This window comes from Colletotrichum godetiae, assembly GCF_030913485.1.
Source record: "Colletotrichum godetiae strain CBS 193.32 chromosome Unknown BDP55scaffold_27, whole genome shotgun sequence".
In the NCBI taxonomy this organism is placed as follows: domain Eukaryota; kingdom Fungi; phylum Ascomycota; class Sordariomycetes; order Glomerellales; family Glomerellaceae; genus Colletotrichum; species Colletotrichum godetiae.
Window position 1 is genome coordinate 498,420 of NW_026851275.1, and position 20,888 is coordinate 519,307.

General features: G+C 50.9%; 7 protein-coding genes across 7 annotated transcripts; 6 read left to right on the forward strand and 1 right to left on the reverse strand.

Annotated features, from left to right (window-relative positions):
• Positions 1-1,077: 1,077 nt before the first annotated feature.
• BDP55DRAFT_633422 (guanine deaminase) lies at positions 1,078-2,671 on the forward strand (the record flags this gene model as incomplete). The annotated part of the gene is made up of 2 exons (XM_060572548.1): positions 1,078-1,402; positions 1,518-2,671. The coding sequence occupies 2 exons, from the start codon at positions 1,078-1,080 to the stop codon at positions 2,669-2,671; spliced, it is 1,479 nt and encodes a 492-aa protein (XP_060428228.1).
• Positions 2,672-5,407: 2,736 nt separating this feature from the next.
• On the forward strand, positions 5,408-6,070 carry BDP55DRAFT_633424 (uncharacterized protein; the record flags this gene model as incomplete). The annotated part of the gene is made up of 3 exons (XM_060572549.1): positions 5,408-5,422; positions 5,537-5,752; positions 5,852-6,070. 3 exons carry the CDS (start codon positions 5,408-5,410, stop codon positions 6,068-6,070), a joined length of 450 nt encoding a protein of 149 aa, XP_060428229.1.
• Positions 6,071-7,043: 973 nt separating this feature from the next.
• On the forward strand, positions 7,044-8,929 carry BDP55DRAFT_729978 (lipoxygenase; the record flags this gene model as incomplete). The annotated part of the gene is made up of 5 exons (XM_060579639.1): positions 7,044-7,409; positions 7,469-7,861; positions 7,958-8,120; positions 8,178-8,339; positions 8,400-8,929. The coding sequence occupies 5 exons, from the start codon at positions 7,044-7,046 to the stop codon at positions 8,927-8,929; spliced, it is 1,614 nt and encodes a 537-aa protein (XP_060428230.1).
• Positions 8,930-10,934: 2,005 nt separating this feature from the next.
• Positions 10,935-11,954, forward strand: BDP55DRAFT_554987 (protocatechuate 3; the record flags this gene model as incomplete). Its single annotated transcript, XM_060569443.1, has 2 exons — positions 10,935-11,387; positions 11,454-11,954. The coding sequence occupies 2 exons, from the start codon at positions 10,935-10,937 to the stop codon at positions 11,952-11,954; spliced, it is 954 nt and encodes a 317-aa protein (XP_060428231.1).
• Positions 11,955-12,188: 234 nt separating this feature from the next.
• BDP55DRAFT_716738 (major facilitator superfamily transporter) lies at positions 12,189-14,142 on the reverse strand. The gene is made up of 3 exons (XM_060578348.1): positions 13,582-14,142; positions 13,447-13,531; positions 12,189-13,389 (listed from the first exon to the last, which is right to left on the reverse strand). The coding sequence occupies exons 1-3, from the start codon at positions 14,133-14,135 to the stop codon at positions 12,271-12,273; spliced, it is 1,758 nt and encodes a 585-aa protein (XP_060428232.1). The 5' UTR covers positions 14,136-14,142; the 3' UTR covers positions 12,189-12,270.
• Positions 14,143-16,994: 2,852 nt separating this feature from the next.
• BDP55DRAFT_633428 (major facilitator superfamily transporter) lies at positions 16,995-18,946 on the forward strand (the record flags this gene model as incomplete). The annotated part of the gene is made up of 2 exons (XM_060572550.1): positions 16,995-18,306; positions 18,360-18,946. The coding sequence occupies 2 exons, from the start codon at positions 16,995-16,997 to the stop codon at positions 18,944-18,946; spliced, it is 1,899 nt and encodes a 632-aa protein (XP_060428233.1).
• Positions 18,947-19,717: 771 nt separating this feature from the next.
• On the forward strand, positions 19,718-20,734 carry BDP55DRAFT_190832 (uncharacterized protein). The gene is made up of 2 exons (XM_060565878.1): positions 19,718-20,209; positions 20,277-20,734. The coding sequence occupies exons 1-2, from the start codon at positions 19,876-19,878 to the stop codon at positions 20,456-20,458; spliced, it is 516 nt and encodes a 171-aa protein (XP_060428234.1). The 5' UTR covers positions 19,718-19,875; the 3' UTR covers positions 20,459-20,734.
• The last annotated feature ends 154 nt before the right edge of the window (positions 20,735-20,888 follow it).

Genomic DNA, 20,888 nt, shown 5'->3' on the forward strand with positions numbered 1-20,888 from the left:
GATGGGGTTAAGCCGAGGCGCGCGTGGGGAGAATGGGATTATGGGAGTGAGACTGGAGCTGCGGTCGGCCAGCGGCGAGCGCCGTGCGACGTGCGGCCGGTGCGTTGCGAAGTGGGGGGCGGGGCGCGCATTGGCGGGCAGGCGGTGGTGTTTGGGGTCCCCGTCCCCGTCCCCGTCCGTACCTCGAGAATATTGGTACGCAATTGTAACCCAAAGAATCTGATTCTAGACTTGTTGACTAGATGCGTAGTTTGTTCATGATTGCTGTTCTTGGTATAGTCGTTGGAAGCAAGCTACACTAGGAAAGGAAAGCTTCTTTGCTTTGACAGTCCCGTCGAGCTGGGTCCCCTCCATGGGGCTATCCCCTGTCAGTCCGTCTCTGTATTCCGCTTCTTATCTCTTGGAGGGGTAAATTGGGGGGGGGGGGGGGGGGGGGGGCAGCACTGGGGAGACCCGAACGTGGAAGGAGACGGCCGCCTGGGGAGCGGACTACCTTACCTTGAACAAAAAGGATGAAGCACATGCTTTCTTGGGCTGCGCGTCATCTGTTGCACTGCATATATTTACCGTGTTCCCCTTCCCTTCCTTTTCTTTCCCCTTCGCTTGCGTTTTTGCTTTTGAAGAGAGGGGTTTTGGGAAACTTGGACCGAAGAGTTGATACCCATCTTTTAACACTCTGCATTACCTCATCCTTCCGTACTACCTTCACAACTGTCATCCCGTGACTACAATCCTTGGAGAGCATTCATCCAGCAATTGCCATTTCGGTTATCCGTATAATCTCTTGTGATAGTCTCGGTGAGAGAGGATTGTCAGCGGTAGCGATCACCTGCGGATCTGGAGCACTAGGACTAGACGTTTCGGAGACAAAGAGAAAGTGAGAGGGAGCGCATTGGATCGTGGTAGGGGTTTCGTTTCAACCGCCGACTCTGCCGACGACAACCGAAGATTGCGACAGATTATCCCGACGTCACGACTACCCCGCGAACCAGTCTACCACTCAAACCCACAACTCCAATCTCCTATTCTCCAACGAGACCGAAACACTCTGTTCAAGAGACGGATAGTATCAGCATAATGGGCGACATGATCCGGGACCTACCACCCGCCGCCGCCGCCACCGCAGCAGCAACAGAGACTCCTACTCCCACACAAGCGCAGTCGCAGCCACGCAATAAGCTCTTCCTCGGCTCTTTCATCCATTCGAAGACAAAGGAGCGGCTCGAGTACCTCCACGATGCGGCCGTCTGCGTCGATGCCGCGGGAACAATCGTTGCTGTCGAAGCGGAGTGTGATTTGAAGAGAGCCGAGGCAGAAGTTCTGCCGCGCTTGGGATGGAGCGTTGGCGATGTCGAGGTTTGTATTGGCAAAGAGGGGCAGTTTTTCTTTCCTGGGTTCATTGGTGAGCTTTTACTCCGATCCGTCCGGGGGGACCAGATCGTCTGTCTCGGGATGCTTCCTCCACCCGTAGTGAGACACGCCCGTCGTACCCAAAGCTAACGAAACCCCACCACCAGACACCCACGTCCACGCATCCCAATACCCAAACGTCGGCATCTTTGGCAAATCAACCCTCCTAGACTGGCTAAACACCTATACCTTCCCACTCGAATCCTCCCTCGCCGACCAGAAAAAGGCTAAACGCGTCTACACGGCCTGTGTCAAACGCACCCTCGCCCACGGCACCACCACATCGGCATACTACGCCACAATCGACGTCGCCGCGACGAACCTCCTCGCCGACATCTGCCTCGCCCTCGGCCAGCGCGCCTTCGTTGGAAGGGTGTGCATGGATCGTGAGGGGTTGTGCCCGGAGTACTACAAGGACGAGTCCGCGGCCGATTCGCTGTGCAGAACGAGGGAGAGCGTAGAGTACATTCGAAAGATTGATCCGGGATTCGAGCTCGTTGCGCCGGTGCTGACGCCGCGGTTTGCGCCGGCTTGTTCAGGGGAGGCAATGAGGGGACTGGCGGATATGCAGCGAGAGTTGGATGTTCTTGCGCAGACGCATATTTCGGAGAATGAGGGGGAGATTGAGCTTGTGAAGGAGTTGTTCCCCGAGGCGGAGAGTTATACGGATGTGTATGACCAACATGGTCTGTTGGGTGAGAAGATGGTGCTCGCGCATGCGATTCACTTATCGGAGGAGGAGGCGGATACGATTGCGGAACGGGGGGCCAAAGTATCACATTGTCCGTGTAGTAACAGCTCCATCACGAGCGGTGCGGCGAGGGTGAGGTGGCTGTGGGATAAGGGGATCGATGTCGGGTTGGGGACGGATATGAGTGGTGGGTATAGTCCTAGTATACTCGAGGCGGCGAGGCAGGCTGCGTTAGTGTCGAGGCATGTTGCGATGGGGTTGCAGGGGGAGGAGAAGGAGAGGGCCAAGTTGACGGTCGAGGAGGTGTTGTATTTAGGCACGAGAGGTGGTGCCAAGGTTGTTGGGTTGGGTGGGAAGATTGGTGGGTTCGATGTGGGTTTGCAGTGGGATGCGCAGCTTATTGGGTTGCCTGTTGTCGATGAGGATGGGGAACAGGAGGAGGACGGGAATGTTGATGTATTTGGGTGGGAGAGTTGGGAGAATCGGGTTGCGAAATGGGTGTTTAATGGGGATGATCGAAATACCAAGATGGTTTGGGTCAAGGGGCGGATGGTGCATTTGAGGAAGTAGATGAAGAAAGAGTCACGTCATTGGGGTAGACGGGAGGCATGGAATATCTGGCGTTTGGTGTACCTATTTGCTGGCCGGGTTGATGTCACCTGGAGTAATACTCGATTAGATGTATAATGAAGCTCAGAGCTCTTCATTGACTCGACCCCGAAGACTCCATACACAACGATTCCGACACTTCCAGTGCCCAGCCTGGCAACGTCCATGTGGCAAATTCCATGCCAGGGGAATCACATGATCTAAGAGGCCGTTCATCGAGTCCTTGTCTCACGAATCACCCAGCACAGTCGCAGAACAGCTTTCTTGAGTGGCTAAAAGATGGCACTAGTACGAGATTCTGGATCAGCGAGAAACCTGGGTCGGGCAAAAGCACACTCATGAGATCCCTAGAAACAAAAAAGAAGACCATGAAACATTGCAAATCAGCAACTCGTTGTGTATCTCACTATCTGTAGAGACCGGGTAGTTATATGCAGTATAACATCAAAGGTTTGCTCCGCTCGCTATCTCATCAAATCTTGGCTGAAGACAAGAGTAATTAATGCACGAAGAGTTTTGGAAAGAAAGCCATTTCTATCAAAAAAAAAAAAAAAAAAAGACGCAGTCACCGACTAGACCATACAAGAAGTTGCGGTAACCCTTCTGGATATGATACGAAAATCGTTTTGCACATACATGGTGCCTTTGGATGGCTTGGACGAGGTCGATGATACACCAGACGAAGGGTTTGAACGGCTTTCTCACCTTATTGACGATCTTGTAGCCACCAATTGTGTCAAAAATCTGTATTTCTAGCCGCCCAGAGCCAGCCTTGAAGCGAATCCTCGGAAAATATCCCACGTTCAAGATCCAGGATTTGACCAAGCGAGATATCCACTTGCCCACGCGAGACCGACTTCAGGCCATGGGAATGGACCTCGGCAACAGCACGACCAACAGTTTATCGAAACGGATTTGTGAAAAGACCGAAGAAGTTCTCATCTGGGTTATTCTTGTTTTGAGTAGTCTCCAGAAAGGTCTCGTCAACCACGACGATATGGACACTCTTTACCGTCGTGTGAAGTCCCTACCAAAAGACCTGACGAAGTTGTATAACGAAATGTGATCCAGGATGAAGGAATACAGCGAAATCTGTTGCAGGAGATCCGTATTTCTTCTATACATGGCAATGGAAACCACCTCATCCTTCCATGGTTCTAGTGACTGGCGTAGACCGGACAACGTTCTCGGTCTTGCCATTTCAACAGATGATGAGATCCTAGAATCCTTCACGGCCCTTCACGTCATCGGGTCAGCTACATCTTACTGTCGGCTGGGGCTTCTCTTTGAGCTTGATGACGCTGCCGTTCTAGCATTGATTATTGAGGCTGCTGAAAAGGTTCTAGGCTCAGCTTCCCTGTCGAAACTATTGGCTAAGCCAACTTATAATCTGGCAGTTGCGCCGAGGCTTGTCCACAAGGAGGACATAACCCCCGGTTCAGAATGAATAGACATTCTAGGGTATTCTGAATGTTATGAAATCTTGCCAGAGGGGAGCATGGATGGTCAGCGACTACTCACGTTGATGATGAAAGGAAAGATAGAGAACTTGAATGACTTGATGCGGATGTGGGGCCTCCATTTTACAGGTACGGATAATGGGTCATCACCGCGACCGTGTTTCGGCGCTTGAGGCCATTGGCTATGAAGTTGACACCATGAATGGGGAGTTCATGACCATTCACATTGGAATTGATGGGTTGTGACATGGAGTTCCGGTGAAAATAAATCTCCTCTGAGGATTGATCACCTACCGCCCTTTGCGCTTTTCCGTCTTTGAAACCCCAGAGAATTGAAATTTGAATCACCTTGTTAATCATGGTCGCTAGGGTTACAAACGAGACTAGGCTCGGAAACCCTAAATTATATACATTAGTAGTCAATTGTCGCTGAATTCCAGCTCACAAGCTGAATGATTGCTATCTCATAATTTCCTGCAATATGACACGGACGTGCTACAAACTCTGTAGCAGCAACTTCTCACCTGCAAAGCTACTTGAATCCTCTTTCTTAAGACACCGGCTAAGTTCTATCATTCCTGAAGTTCACAACCACCAGAATGTTGACCCCGATCTCACGTGAGTGGAAAACAGGTTCGAAATGGGGTTTGCAGTGAACATCTCCTTCATATTGACCGCGGACCACATCGGTCATTAGTGTCACCAGCGATAACCTGACCTGATAAAAGCTGTCATTTTAGGGATACATGGTGACGCTATATGACTTCAAGACGAAGAAGGCCTGCATCATACTCATTGAAAGAATTCAGGTGAAGTCAGAGGCTGGGTTCACGAAAGAGCTCAATGATAGGACGTAGCGAAGCGATCATCTCTTCTTCTCAGAACGCGGAAATCTCTCTGCGAACTCAGAAGACTTGGTAAAACCCAATATGATGGTGGTATTGGATGTCTTCTCAAGTCCCTACGAGTACAATTTGAGAGAATAATTGCAGTCTAGAATCGTATCAGAGTGATCCATCGAGCGGGTTGTTCTCATCCTGCGCAATGCATCACGGCATAGGTCTCTAAGTACCACTGTTGGCTAATAATGCCTTCGCAACGATCTAACAAAGGCTACATTAGATCCATCTAAGCTCGGATACGCAGTCAATTCGCGTTGCACACCCAACTTACATCGCACCAAGAAAGTTCTAGGGTTGCTGAATTGGCCCTCAGGGAGCGCGTTACATTCAGCTTCATGCCTACTCATACAGTAAGCTGACAGGAGGAAAGAGAGTAAAACAGAGTTCTCAGCCTTCGTACCATATGTTGTGGTGTCTTCGGACAATGACCCACGTGAATCTTGTGATCTTGCTCACTTGATCAGGCATCTTTGGAGTTTCGGGTGTATCATGATCCATTTGGCCACATCATAGACGCGGGATTCTCGCACTTTGTATCCACGTGCAGCTTTCGCATGTTCGAGAGCTTTGAGGCGTGTCTTGGCGATAAGGTGGACGAACTGCTGAATGCGACAGGGATTGGGGTCACTGTGAAGCAGTTGATAGTCAACATCAAAAGGCCCGTATCTTATCCAGACTCGGTTAGTCCCGTGCCTCGATTCAAGCCTTTCAGTCTGCTATCCCATGGCACAGCAACGTTCTTCATGTCGTGTTAACCCGTCTAACAAGCGTTGTCTTAGATTATCTGTGCCATTCGTCTAGGCGAGTTCAAACCCGATCGCTACTTCATCACTGTCACCATGTGGTCGCTTCAGCAACAGGCACTCGCGGCCAAGTCTTCGGGATGGATGGTCTTCTTCGACTACCGCAAAGGGAAGATTGCAAATTTGATGGATATCGGCGGTGTTTACAGAGACCTGCATGAAGCGCTTGCAGTCAAGTGTCAGAAGATGAAGTAGACGGCTGCGGCTTGGAAGATAAATCCTCTAAAAAAGCAGTCGTTTAAATACGTTGTAAGCCAGGCTTGCGACATTCAAAGACTGGGTTTTTGACAGTCTTCGAGTGAGGCAGCCTGTTTGAAAGTATTTCATCTGTTTTATGTCGCCATCCAGCACTGACTGGGGTATCGCATGTGAATCCTCTTAGGAACAATGAGATACTTAAACTTAGCTGACTAGTCACCACTAATATTATATACTATTAATATTATATAATATAACCCTATAACCCTATAACGTAAATTTAACTTACCTTTTCCTTAAGTTAATAGTTTTTATTTTAATTAGAGTCTAGAAGTAGTAGTAATATATCGAAAATATATGTCGTTCTGCTTAGATATCGTCGTATTACTGCTTGTAGTATGAAGTGGCCTCCAATTATCTGGGAAACTTATACAGAGCATAATGGCTTGACCTCAGTCATTGCGTCTAGTAGGCAAGTACTTTAGCTGGCAGCAGGCCGATTATGAAGGCAAAAGTTGGATGCCAGGATGGAGGCAACCTCTACAGCCCGGAGAGCATAGTCTTAGACAAGTAGCACCCATTATCCATGTGCTGCACAATGTCGGGTGATGTATGGGGGATCAATCGATAGATTGAGAAATTCGGGTTGCTGTTGCACAAGCCACACGGTATTAGTGTGCGATACGGCAACTGGATCAGCTGTGCGGAACGGTCAGCAATGATCGGCGTAAGATGGCGTTGCAACGTACAATGGAAACTGAATATGGCCCTTTTGGAATTTCTTTTTCGTGCGAAGACTGGCTCAAGATGGATGACTTAGTGTTGTATAATTACCTATTGGAAGCTGGCTAGGCTTGAGGACTGAAAAGAGTTTAATTGCCTTCACCTTCAGCAACAGCATTGCAACCCATGACTTCAGCTATTACTGTGGCACCCAAATATCAAGAGCCTTTCCATGTTAGTCGTAGATATGGCCCGTCTTTTCACTTTCAGCACGTTGATGACAATCGCTAGTGCCAACGCACTAAGCAGCCATTTGCCTTCCGCCACGACTGTTTTCAGTTCGGCGCCTGTGTCAACACAGACGCCAGTTCCGACTCAATACACTCTACCCAACGAGGACAGCGATTTCTCGTCAAGGGTAGATGAGATCAAACTCAAACAACAGGGTATCATCTACGGAGAACCAGTGATAGGATATAAGTCCTTTTTCCCCAATGGGTCGTTAGGAACCCAGATCTCATTGCGCGATCAGAGCTTGTGGTTGAAGGATTCGGAACCTGTCGCTCAATATGCGACCAGTGAAAGCGCTGCGGCGCTTGAGAACATCATCAAGGTAGCTCAATTTCGATTCCTCAATGTAAATCGTTGTCTGACTAGTATCTGTGCTTCAAGCATGGTGGCCTCAAGGGCCTTGAGGACTACAAGATCCTTTACGATGGTCACTGGTCTAGGTCGGTTCCTGGCGGCATCGCCAAAGGCCAGTCCAGCAACTTTACCTCAGACCTTCTGTTCGCTATGGAGCGCCTATCAACCAATCTTTACGTCATTCGCCGTTTTAACTACAAAAAGGACAAAATGCCGTTCCCTCTTGACATCAAGATAGTTAGGAAGATCACTGGAACTACTCTCGAATCACTTCATAAAGACGGTCGTCTATTCTTGGCCGACCACAGTTATCAGACAAAATACATCGCCCAGCAGGGCCGATACTCGGTCGCGTGCCAGGCGCTCTTCTACCTTGACAAGCGCTCCGATTACTTCCTTCCTCTGGCCATCAAGACCAATGTTGGCGCTGATCTGACATACACCCCCTTGGACACAGCCAATGAGTGACTGCTGGCCAAAGTCATGTTCAACGTCAACGACTTTTTCCACGGCCAGGTGTATCATCTCCTTAACTCCCATGACGTTGCTGAGATTGTCTATCTAGCCGCCCTTCGCACGCTCAGCAGCCGTCATCCTGTTCTCAACCTCCGGGAAAGGCTCATGTACCAGGCTTATGCCATACGCCCCATAGGAGACAGAGTACTCTTCAACCCGGGCGGTTTGTTTGATCAGAATTTTGCTTTCTCAAATGAAGCCGTACGCTGATTCGGTGCAGAGTTCTATCCGACTGTCGCCGGCCCGTTCCAGGGGAGTTACTTCGAGGATAACCTCCGATCACGCGGTCTACTAAAGCCGTCTTTCGGCCTGAAACTTCCTCATTTCCCCTTTTACGAAGATCAGAAAGATATTATTGGAGTCATTCGGAAATTCATTGAAAGTTTCGTTTAGGCAACGTACGCGTCTGATCGAGTGCTAGCTAAGGATTGGGAATTGCAAGCCTGGATTGACGAATCCAACGGTCCTGCAAAGGTCATCGACTTTCCTTCAGCGCCCCTGAGAAGCAGGAAGCAGCTCATTGACATTTTGACCCACATGGCATGGCTGACGGGTGTGTCGCACCACGTCCTGAATCAAGGTGAGCCTGTGACGGCGTCTGGCGTGCTACCACTTCACCCCGTTTCTCTGTACGCACCTGTTCCTACCAAGAAGGGACGTATCGGAAACCTTCTTCCTTGGCTCCCCAACGAGCAAAAGTCAGTTGAACAGATCACTCTCCTTGCACGATCCAACAGGCCACAGGTTGTGGAAAAGAATCAGGCTCTACGGTACATGTTCAACGCCGATAGTTTTCTCGCCGGGACCAAGAAAGCTGTTTCGTTGGCAAACGACCGGTGCATGAAAGACACGGGTAGTATCAGTAATGAGATCAGCGGGCGGCGGTTTGATGGCGAGGGCTTAAGTCAGGGTATGCCATTCATCTGGACTGGCATGGAACCTGGAGTTATTCCATTTTACTTGAGTGTTTAGAAATTGTTCACACACAATTGGCCATCTGTTATGGTGTCTTTGGACATGGGTCAAGTGGATGGCTATTCAGGGACAATGCCCGGCTCGGATCCCTGTGAGAGGGATGTGGGCAAACGTCGAGAATCAGCAATAGGCAAGAACGATCCAGTCAAAAGGAGAAGCCGATAGGTTGAACAATACAACTCTAATTCATGGCACTATCTCCCTGACATCTGAAGAAAAGTGGGATTGACATACGTTAGGGGCCCAAAGCTAGCGTCGCATGTGAGGTAACGGATATCTTCCCTAAGCAAAACCTTGAAGATGTTTTGAACTTGCAAAAAGTTCGATGATTTTTGTCGAACTCTCGGCAAGTCGAAACTCTAGGACAGCGATTTCAAGTGTCTTTTTCGACATTGTTAGCCATTCAGAGGTGGAATCGCCGATCTCCATGCTATAGCAGTGCTAAGCCTCCACGGAAATAGACAGCTAGCGATGGCTTGGAAACCTTCGGAATATCACAGTACCTACCGCCCCATCGCGGACTCTGGGACGGAAAAGATGTGACTTTCCTAACTTAGGTGGCAGGAGATTCCGGGTCCCGAGTCAAGCCTCTTGGCAGATACTGACGTAACTACGAAGAGAAATGCACGCGAGTGGATGCTGTGCTTGATTCTACGGCCTCTATATGAGTCGTGTTGCCCTGAATTCGCCTCTTGGCTCTGCTGGGCTCTCCTTTGGAATCCCTACCCCATAGAAGTGCTTTAGTGGGCTGGCGAGAGTTGAGGTAAAGTGAGCAGTCTGGTCTGAAGTTGTTAAAAAGTAAGAATCATACGTCGTACCATTGTTCTTGCGTACTTCAATTTTTCTGCTTGCAACCACGATGCACGAGAAGTCATCATAGGTGAGGTAGGTAGGCTTTTGGGGGGCACGCCCCTTGGAACATTGTTTGCCAAGAGTTCAGAAGCTAGAAAGGGCTCTTAAGGCTGTTGATATCACACCGCGTCGGCTCAAATCCGACGCGCCGCTCGGTAATGCTGCATAATACACTGCCGCATCTCCAGGGGTCATTCATCGAAAGTAGTCTGGATTCTGGAAAATTCGCAACCACTTCGTCAGCAATTTTCAACAAGCGAAGGCTCTAGTTGATGCACCTTCTAGATTGAAGAACTTCTGGTAACTGTCGAATGGGACAGCTTCCGATTTTTTTTGACGCCCGCATTCCGGCCTTGGGTTGTAGTAGATGCGGATCTGGCAATGGCATTTCGCCAAGACGAAAATCTCCTATCCACACCCATGACAACATCGGCGAGACCACATCAGTGATCTTTCGGCTCGGGTCAACCGCGGCTCTCATCGCTCCCTCAAGCCCTCTGCTGATTATGCTTGGTCGTCGGGTCAAGGTTGATTCAAGGTGCAGTGACCAGGCGGACCGCCCCTGAACTTACGCGGCCAGGACTCTTGGCGGCCCGCCGGGGATGGCGTCCGGGTGCGGCTTGGGGGCTTCGGACCCCGGAAGTCAACCGTAATATCTGGGCCATGATTGGCGGGGTGCCTTTTACTATGCGACGAACTGCCGAATGGGGAATTGATCAGAACGTGGTTCTTCGGGATGTGGGAGAGACCTGTGTCGCGAACCCGACGTCAGTGGAGAACTGGAGATCGTGAAAGGTGGACTGCAGCTCGGTTTGGCAGTTTCGCGGATCTGAGCGTGATGAGAGGGGGGCAATGGCTGACAAAAGAAACGTCCTGATGAGATGAACTTGTTTTCTGGATCCTCGTCAGGGGTCAAACGGGACGAAGCAGGGAAGATGATATTTTCATCTATTCGTGGAAGGTGAAGAACAATCGAAAGAAGAGATGAACGTATAAATGCAGGATCGTCTCCCGTGTTGTTGATCAGTTTTGGCTTGATCAGCAGCTTAGATTTCGGTAGCTTGACTTTGACAACAGGTCCTAGACATCCTCTCGTTGAACAGTCTTTACAACACTCTTTCTTGAATTACACTCTCTTTCAACCTCCACAATGCAGTTCCAACTCCTTGCTCTCGCTTCTGCGCTCCTCACGGGAGCGGCCGTTGCCCACCCAGGTCATGACCACACTCTGAGCCACTCAGAGATTGCCCGCCGCTCCAACCTCGCCAAGCGTTGCTCGGTGCAGTCCGGTCAGTTCCAGGAGGTTCGCAGGAAGCGTCAGGCTGAGAAGCGCTCGCTCGTCAGCCGTTCTCTAGTTCAGCGCGACAGCAACGTCACTATCCACACGGAGGGTCCTCACTACAACACTTTGCAGAACGACACTTGCGTCCTGACCCCTGAAGTCACCAAGGGACCCTATGTTTGGCCCCAGTCTCAAACCCTGCGCCAGGACATGAGCGAAGGCCAAGCCGGTGTTCCTCTCTACTTGGACATTGGTGTCCTCAACGTCAACGATTGCACTGTAATGAGCGATGTGTTGGTAGATTTGTGGCATTGCAACGCTGTAAGTGAACCTCGTCATCCAAATCTCGACACTGTTGGTGGTGCCGACTAACGCGATGGCTCGCAGACCGGATCTTACAGCTCCTTCACGGGCCACAGCCCCAACGCTCCTTTCGAAGAGCTCCTCGACCAGCTCAACGTCACCATCGGTCCCGATCTGGACCTGCATACCGACGCCACCACCTGGCTCCGCGGCATCTGGCCCACCGACTCTAACGGAATCATGGAGATGAAGACCGTCTTCCCCGGCTTCTACGTCGAGCGCACCATCCACATTCACGCCCAGGTTCACACCGACTGGTCCGTCCGCAGCAACGGCACCGTCGTCGCTTCTAATATTGTCAGCACCGGCCAACTCTTCTTCGACGAGCCCCTTAGCCAGCAGATCATGGCCCTCGAGCCCTACGTCAGCCACACCGAGATCAACCGCACCACCAACGACATTGACAGCATCTTTGCTGATGAGAGCAAGGGCAACTGGAACCCCAACATGGTTGTTGAGCCTCTCGATGGCGAGGACGTCACCAAGGGCATGCTCGCCTACATCACCATTGGTGTTGAGGCATAGATGACACGGGATAAACTGTAACTTTTGAATCGGATGTTCTATAGAGGCCGGCGTCTGGGTTATGTAATACAGTTGATGCTTAGAAGATGGCAATAAAATCACCACATGATTGAGGCCTTTCAGCTTGGCCAACGAGCATTACAATTCAGAATATTGTAAATTAGTATGTTTCATATCATTACTTGTATGGAGGTACCCGTCATTGGCGACCTGCCTAGTATGTAATTCGTGCTCATAGAAATCTACTTCCCATGCTTCCCTTAGTAATATTCAATTGTGAACCCTCAAACCGACACTACATGTCTTACTAGCCCTTTTAAAGGTTCTTGGGCTCCAATTGCTCCTCGGGAGCTTCAACGACGCGGCGTCCACCCTTGGAACGTCGATCAGCATCTAGAGACTGAGCGAACTTGGATCTTTCTCGGATGACGGGACCCTTCCAGTAAATAAGGTACACTGGGATAGTGACCATGAAAGCAAGACACGCAAGCACAGTGCTTGCGTACTCCGTGTGGCGTGCACTTCCAATGTTCTCATACAACGGAGTTGAGTACATCGCTGCGATTCCCGCAAGGAAATCCCGTGCAAAACCGTTACCACCAGTAGCAGACGCAGAGTAAGGGCCGTATGCAGCGATCATGTAATCAACCGTGCTCATGTAGATGGCAAAATTGGCAATGGCGATCAGGCATGAGAAGATCATGGGCGCGATCCAATGAGATTCGGGAGGGCCCATAGATGTCCAAGCGAAGCCAAAGAGACCGATAGTCTCGAGAGGAGCAAGGTACAACAACCACTTCAAGCGGCGCTCAGGAGCGAGTGCGTCAGGACCCTTCATCTTGATAACACGGTGGTCTCTGATGATCCATGGCACATAGGAGATATATGCGAGGATGTAGCCGATGTTGATGGGGATGAATGCCCAAGCCTTTTGCAAAGTTCCGAAACCCCACTTGTTGAAGACTGGCGTGAAGCCCTCTTGGAAGGTAAAGATGAGGGCATCAGAGAACCCCGAAAGAAGAGAGCAGGAGAGAACAATTGGCTCTCTAAGAAACATCTCAAAGGGGCGCATCCATGTGATGGCAAACTCGTGCATCGAAAGACGAGGTTTCTTGATCTCATTTGGTCCATAGATGTTGATGTCTTCTTTGGACTTGCGTCGCCGCTTTGCTTCTTTGTCCATAATGATAGTGGAGCGGCTCTCGGGCATGAAGAAGTGAACGGCTTGGACGACAACACCAAAGATCATCTGAATCCACAGGTTCCAGTACCATGGGAGGAACTTTTGAATGGGCCCTCCAGCAACGGGCCCGACTGACGTCCCGAGAACGGACGACAGGACGACAAACAGGACGGCCCATTGCTGTTCCTCGGGCTGATAAAGATCGGCAACCATGCCGAGTGTCACACTACCTCCGGCTGAGCTGAGACCTCCCTGGTCAAACTATCAGTCATTGATTCGATGGGACTTGTAGAATCCTCAGACACTTACCAGGGCTCGAGCGATGACTATGCTGCCGAAGTTGGGGGCTAGTGCGGCAAGAATCTGCCACATATTGACAAGAAACAAGGAGCATCTAGACTTGACCTTAGTCGTGTCACATAAGGATAGCCTCGAGGTACTCACTGCAGAATTTTCCATCGTCCGAACTCTTCACTCCAGGGAGCCCACAGCTCACATCCAAAAGCGTAGAGAACCAGGAACGCACACTGCGCTGAACGCGCAGCTTGCTCACTGACGTGGAACTCCTCGCTGATGGGAGTAACAGCGCTAGGAAAGACACTCGTGTTGAAGTTCATCGACACTTGTACGGCAAAGATGGAGGAGAGAAGCATCCACTTTTTCCACGCCGGCCACGAGTATCCCAGTAGATGATAGCACTCATCCTCGGTGATGATACGCTTTCCATCGGGGGTGTACTCAGGCTGCTTGCTACTCTCTACCCTAGCTAGGTCGTCGCGGTTGCTAGTGCCCTCGGCTTCTTCATCCCGGCCCGGGCCATCTTCGAAGAAGCCCCCAGGTGGCGCATCCTCGGACTTTTCTCTTAGAGGTTGTTGTGGTTTCTCGCCGTCGAAGCTCCGATCGACACGTGTTACACTACTATCTCGGGTCGGGATTGTCTCATCGACATTGCTCGGTCGCGAGGCTTGCGGGTTGTCGCTAGCAGGCGCTGAGGCCATGTTGGTCGTGCTATCTTTGACGAATAGCGGCCTCGATCTGGAGGAGAGAGATGTGACGATGCTGATGTTTGACGTCAGATTCAGATCAGGACGACGTCACAATACTCACCTGGTATGTTTCTTGATCGTCGATTTGGATGTGGTAGGTGTCGATAGAAGATTATATGAATTAGGAAAAGCCCATCTCAGAAGTCGATGGTGAATGATATCTAGAATCTCTGCCCCAGATCTCCCTTCCCCGGGTCTCCGGCTTGTTTATCAACTTTCATATTTTCCGCAATGAAGGCGAAAGTTTCTTGCATTAAATTGGAGATATGACGATATCCTGCCAAGAGCTTACTTGCGATGTTACTGCTGCGTGAGCATCGGCGAAAAAGAGGATCCGAAAGGAGATCCAGAAAAGCCTACAATGTCTGAGTTGAGTGGGCGAGGTCCTTCCGCATCCTCACATAATTCGGCTTTCCTATTCAGCGGAGCCGAAACAGTGGAAATCTCTCCAACCTTTTTCTGCTCATCTCTGGGGATTCAATCGCAAAAGCGGTCGCATTTCGACTGCAACTTGACATCATCATCCCGTAGGAATCTTCGGAATTGCGGGTCGACGGTGGAAACAATGACGGAAATCTGGAGCAGGTGAAGCGCGGGCCACGCAGTTCATCGGCGATACTCGCGGTGTTGATGTGGGTTTTGTTCATGTCGCCTCAACCGAACTTGGAAATTTGACGATTGAAATAGTGGTCGGTTTGCTGTGAGACGAGCGAGTTTCCATGAGATCTCATGTCGCGAGATGGACACTGGCTCATGGTTGATTTCAACCTTTTACTTTTGATCCAGCTGGAGAGTATGCTGTGTGATGATGTACCCAGAGAGTAAGGTACCGAGGCTGGAAGGCTAGGAGGCTGACTCTAAGGAGAGAGCTATCGCCAGCGGCTTTTGTTACCAAAAGTTTGAAACATAGGGATTTCATTCCAAGTAGTTCATCAATCAAACCTACTTTTTTACTAAACTCAGAAATCATCTCATTCTCCATGACCTTATTCATACAAAAGCCTTCCGAACCGCAGGAGCCGGCGTGCCAGCATACCCAGGCCCGGCCGCTTAAAGCGGGGCCGTATCCGAAGGTGGGACTGCGATGTAGTCGGATGTGTTCGTACCAAGTCGAGCCGAATTGACCAGGTTAATGCCGTGTTTTGACCTCAACTCCTCTGTCAACATGATGTTAAGTCCAATTATATTCATGTGTAGTCGCAACTTGAATTCATTGCAGAAGAACCTGGAGTGGTGGGAGATACCGAGATGTTTGGTGTTGCTTATCACACACTGGGAACGGCATTTATTGGCTACGGCCGCGACTGACCAAGACTGCAGTGACTTGCTGCAGAGGGTAGTCGACCAAACATGCTGGCTGAGACATAAAAGCCATACTCGAGATCTACGAGAACCGGAGTTTACAGACGGACCTTCCTATCATGAAATAGACAATGGTATCTACTACGCTGCAACGATGATGTATTCTATATGGCATACGAAGGTCAGGTCTTCTTCTGTGGTCGGGATGCTCCGAAAAAGACGAAGCCATCCAAGCAGTCTAAGAAAGTTAATCGGAGATCTTGACGGCGGGTCGGCAGAGTATAGGTCCAGGAAGCCTAACAAAACCACACGCTTCGGTACAACGTTCAAATCATCAATAAGCAAGACGTTCATGGTGTTTTCCACGACTTGTTGCCATGGAGGGCGGTGAAAATCTGTGAGACAACGTGGATCAGTCTGGACAAGTGAAAGTCAAATATAAGCAAGCTTCGAAGATAACGGTAGGCACAGAGTGAGGACTGCTGCCGCTATTGGTCGCGGAAGTAGTATTAGCCGGTGATAAGGGTGTGATGCGTTGCGGGTGCCTTGCAGCGCATGGCGAGATGGCAGTCGGAATCACCAAGACGTGGCGGCTCAAGAGAAGGGTTACGGATCGACAAAGAGCACACAATGGCAGAGCCGAAAATCGCCATGAAGGAACCGGAGGGGTAAGTTGGGCAAAAACTCGTCCATAGTTGCTGGGATCGGAAAACGGATCCCGAAGCAAGATTGATTGACGAGCCGGGGGCTCGTGGCTTTGAATTGCCTCTTTCATCTGGATAGGAAGTTCCAGCGCGAGACGGGAAGTGGCGCAAGGGTCTGGACCCCTGTGAAAGTCTTGCTAGTGGAGCCCCGATGACGGATCTTGGAGGCGGAAACTGCCCGGTTCTATCTAAAATTCTAAATCTCTTCGTCGAAGCATCGAATTGTTTAGTGTTCTTCAGCCCTACAGATAGACAGAAACAGCAACGGCGCAACGAAATGGACCCCCATGCCAAGACTTCTAAGAGTTTTCACTTCGTTGGGTTGATGTTTTCGGCACCATCCCGCCGGTTAGCCCCTCGCGAGTCACTCACTCACTTAGACCCGGCTCTAAGAGTTTACCCAACAGCGCTTGTTCGACAAACATTGGGAAAATTGCTAACGACAAGGAACGCTTGAGCTGTCCGGCGTGAGATTGGCGCGCAAACCAGCCTGTGGAAACCGGTGGAGCATCGCGACATGAGAATCGCCTGAGGTCAGGGAGATGAACATGACAAAAGTCTGCCATGTGGCAAACTCTGCAGCCACAGCCCAACTGATAAGGGCTTATTAGGTTGATATCACTGCAACCCTTTTCAAGGAGCGAATCCATCACGAACACTACTTTGTTCACCGCGATTTCATGTATTTCAAGATCGTGAGACGCTGATGAATTTCGAGAGATTCCCCTGTGGTTGACACTCTTCCACATAGTCTCATTTCCCCTCCTAATTTTCAATCTTTTCTTACAACACAGACAACGAAAAGATGCCCCACGATAAACGTTCTCTCGACCACCGGGTCTCGGTGGACGGTGACGGCGAGCCCCTCGGCCGCCGCACCTCGGCGCTCGAGGAAGCCCCGACTTTCGTTCCACCAGCGGGTTACCCAGGCATGCCCATCACCCGCCGCCGAAGCACAGTCTCCCAGAATTCGCGCGGAACATTCGACCACGACCATCCCGAGGATCTCGATGAGCTTGTACGGAGCGCATCGGCCATCAGCCGGCACAGGTCAAGGGATAGGCGCGAGTCCAAAGACAACGTCTTTGAGTTGCCCGCCTTCCCTAAAGCCGCGAAGCCCGGTCCCGTGAGCACTATTCGCGAAGTACCTTCCCAGTTCACTACCCCTCAATCAACGCGGCCGCCATCCCCGGTCTCCGGCGTGAGCTCGGGCCCGCCTTCAACCGGAGGTGGGTCCGGCACCCAGACGCCGGCTGAGTACGAGATTGGCGCGGGGCAGGCTTACCCGGACGTCGGGACCGTCGCATCGTTTCGAGGAGCCATCGTGCTGCTCTGCACTTGTGGCGCTCAGCTCATGGACAACATCTTCATGACGGCCGTCAACATTGCCCTCCCCGCCATCCAGAAGGACTTCAAGGTCAAGAATGCGGAGCTGCAGTGGCTGATCTCAGCATACACCTTGACCTTTGGCGGCTTCCTTCTTCTCGCCGGTGTTTTTGCCGACCGCTTTGGTCGAAAGTTGATCTTCTGCGCCGGAATGGCTACGCTGAGTGTCTGGACGATCGCCAATGGTTTCGCGACTTCGTTCATCCAGTTGGCTATCTTCCGAGCTCTGCAGGGTATTGGTGCTGCGATGACTGTGCCTTCGGCCGTTGGTATTATCAGCAACTACTTCATTGCCAAGGACCGCACGCTTGCACTCACAATCTTCGGTGCCGCCGGCGCTGTCGGCTTCTGTCTCGGTCTCATATTTGGAGGCTTTTTGACTTCATCGCTCGGATGGCGGTACATCTTCTACATCCCCACTGCCGTCACAAGCATCCTCGGTATCATCGGCTGGGCTCTTCTCCCCAAAGACAGGCTTGAGGGCAACTCAAAGCCCAAGCTCGATTTCGTTGGCGCTGGCCTGTCAACTGCTGGCCTCATCTTGCTCAGCTTTGTGCTTTCGAGTGGCGGTGAGTACGGATGGGGCAAGGCCTTCATCATCGCGCTGCTTGTCGTCAGCATCGCGATGATTGTTGCCTTCACCTACGTCGAGAAGAAGGTCGCCAATCCTATCATGCCCCTATCGCTATGGAAGCTCGAGAACTTTGCTGCTCTTTGGATCGGTGGATTCGGTAAATCATGTACCCCTCTTTGACACCAAGATCATGGGCTAACCCCTGAATAGTATCATACGGAGGATACCAAACGACGATCTACTACACCACTCTCATCGCACAAGAAGTCAACCACCTCAGCGCCGGACAGACCGCCCTTCGGTTCCTCCCCATGGGCGCAACAGGCTTCATCTTCAGCCTCTCCATGTCCCGCATGCTCGAGATTTTCAACACCAAGCTCCTCCTCATCATAGGCATGGCCATCTGCGCAATCGCGCCCATCCCCTCCGCGCTCATGCGACAAGATGACCTCGACTTCTGGAAGCACGTCTTCCCGACTACCGTAATGGGCGTGGCAGGCGTGACGATCGTCTACTGCACCATCACTGTCGTACTGCTGGCTTCGGTGCCGGTCAATGTCAAGAGTCTGTGCGGCGGCATGATCAACACGGCTTTCCAGATTGGCAGCGGCGTCAGTCTCGCTTTAGCTGGGGCTGTTGTCCAGGCTGTTGATACCAGCAAGGGACATAGCGATCTACGGCAGTATAACACTGGCTTGTTGTGCTGCTGTGGTCTCGCTGGCATTGGCATGATTGCGAGCACGTTTGGGGTGAAGAACATTGGCAAGGCGGTCAGCGGACCGGTAATGGCGCATTAATGAGTTGACGACGAATTGAATGACATTAGAGGCATAGAAGGAAAATCACAACAGCAGGATCTTGAATGTTTGGGAAATGGATCATTGCTTGCATCATAGAGATCATAAAGATACCTTTGGGGATAAAGTATAGACATCAGCCATTGCTGAGGAGAAGAGCGAACTTCTTCGAGTTCGCGATAATAGAACGCGGGATAGGTAGAGGTATCAGATATAGAGCGATGTGACTTAGTATCCCATCACACATAAGAGCTTTTCGTGTCACGGGTAGAATACGCTTCGCCTTAATGAAGACTCGAATGACTTATTTTGCGCAAGCAATCAGAACACACGTGAACTCATCGACATTACGGTGGCATCCGTAACACACCGTACAGCGAAAGCGTGCCTGAGAGACATTCCGAAGGCCTGACCAATTGATCTAAGTGGATGCGATATTGCTTGCGTCACCCAGAAATACCCGAAACATCCCGGATCCAAAATCCCACCGGGTCCAACGAATCGTCAGCGACAGTGAAGTGGCCCATCATGCCATCAGCGCAGTACGACTCATCTACCTCATGCCAAAATATCAAAAACGCGGTATCGAGCAATTCTCAGTCATACGGATGAGTCAATATATCCCCTGGCCACACGTACTCCATTGAATTAACTCGCTGTGGGCTTGGATCATCCGGGCCGCCGTAAAGTTGCCGGTTTGGGCCCACCCCTGGCCAAAGTCAGGCCCCACTCGGCGTCCGCTTTCTTTCCGAAGGTCCTCGGAGCTTACGGGTGTGGCAGAAAACCGCATCCCGTATACTTGTTTCAGCAGCATCCATCGTTGCTATATAATCTGATACGTTGAGATTAGAACGGTGCCTTTCAGGTATTCGAATCATATTCGCACCCACCCTATCAGTACCACAACGGCTTTTGGAATATCTTCAATCATGACAACTCTTGCTCCCTATCACATCATATCATACGGGACGCTGCTCGGCACGTCACTATTCCAGACGTTCGTGAACACCAAAATCTGCTATCTAGAACTTCCCAAGTCCGCATTCACGACATTACAAAAACGTCTTTTTCCGATATACTTCCGATGCCAGGCAATCCTCCTCGTCTTGACCGCCCTCACATTTCCCCCTCGTGGCCCGGCATCCCTGTTCAAGGGGAAGAGCGACTGGATTCCGCTCGTGGTTGCGGGGTTGACGTCCTTGGCAAACTTGCTCGTCTACGGACCGAGGTCTAAACAGGCGATGATCGATCGCACTCATCAAGGTGAGCCCGGCCAACACGTTCTGGCTGTCATTTTCCCACCCCATAGCTAACACCCGGAACTTGAAAGAAACCCGCGATGCCAAACGCCCTGGGGATGTGGATGAGCCGAGTCCAGATATGCTTGCTGTTAGAAGACGGTTCTCAAGGAACCATGCGATGAGCATCCACCTCAACCTCGTCTCGATTGTTGCGATGCTGTGGTACGGTTTTAGCCTGGCATCTCGCATCCACATTGAAGTCGACTCATAGACGTGGACGTCGGGGGCACCGATGTTGTATTTAAGCTTAGTCGACCTCCCTGTATCCGCAGTGCCTCGCCATTGCAGCATGTGCACACATGCGCTCTAGATGGATCCAATTTGTAGCGATAAATTGACTGTCTCTCAAGTTCCTTGAAATGCCCCTGGCAGCCGGATGACATAGCCGTTTGCTGTGCTAGTCTGAGGTAACCTAGATGTTCTTAGTGCCCCAAAACGTCTTAAAAATAGTGCAACATTTTCTGCGCGGCGCATGAGTAATGCTAGCCAGGCCGAAAGCCCGCGGCCTTTTGCGACATGCATCCCCACATCTCGGCAGTAAAATCTAGTCACCTCGGCTTCTTACATCTTCAAGCAGGTGCTGCTTCCGAAAGAACCTACCGTTCAACATCGAATAACCTCGCCGACTTGCGAAGTAAGAG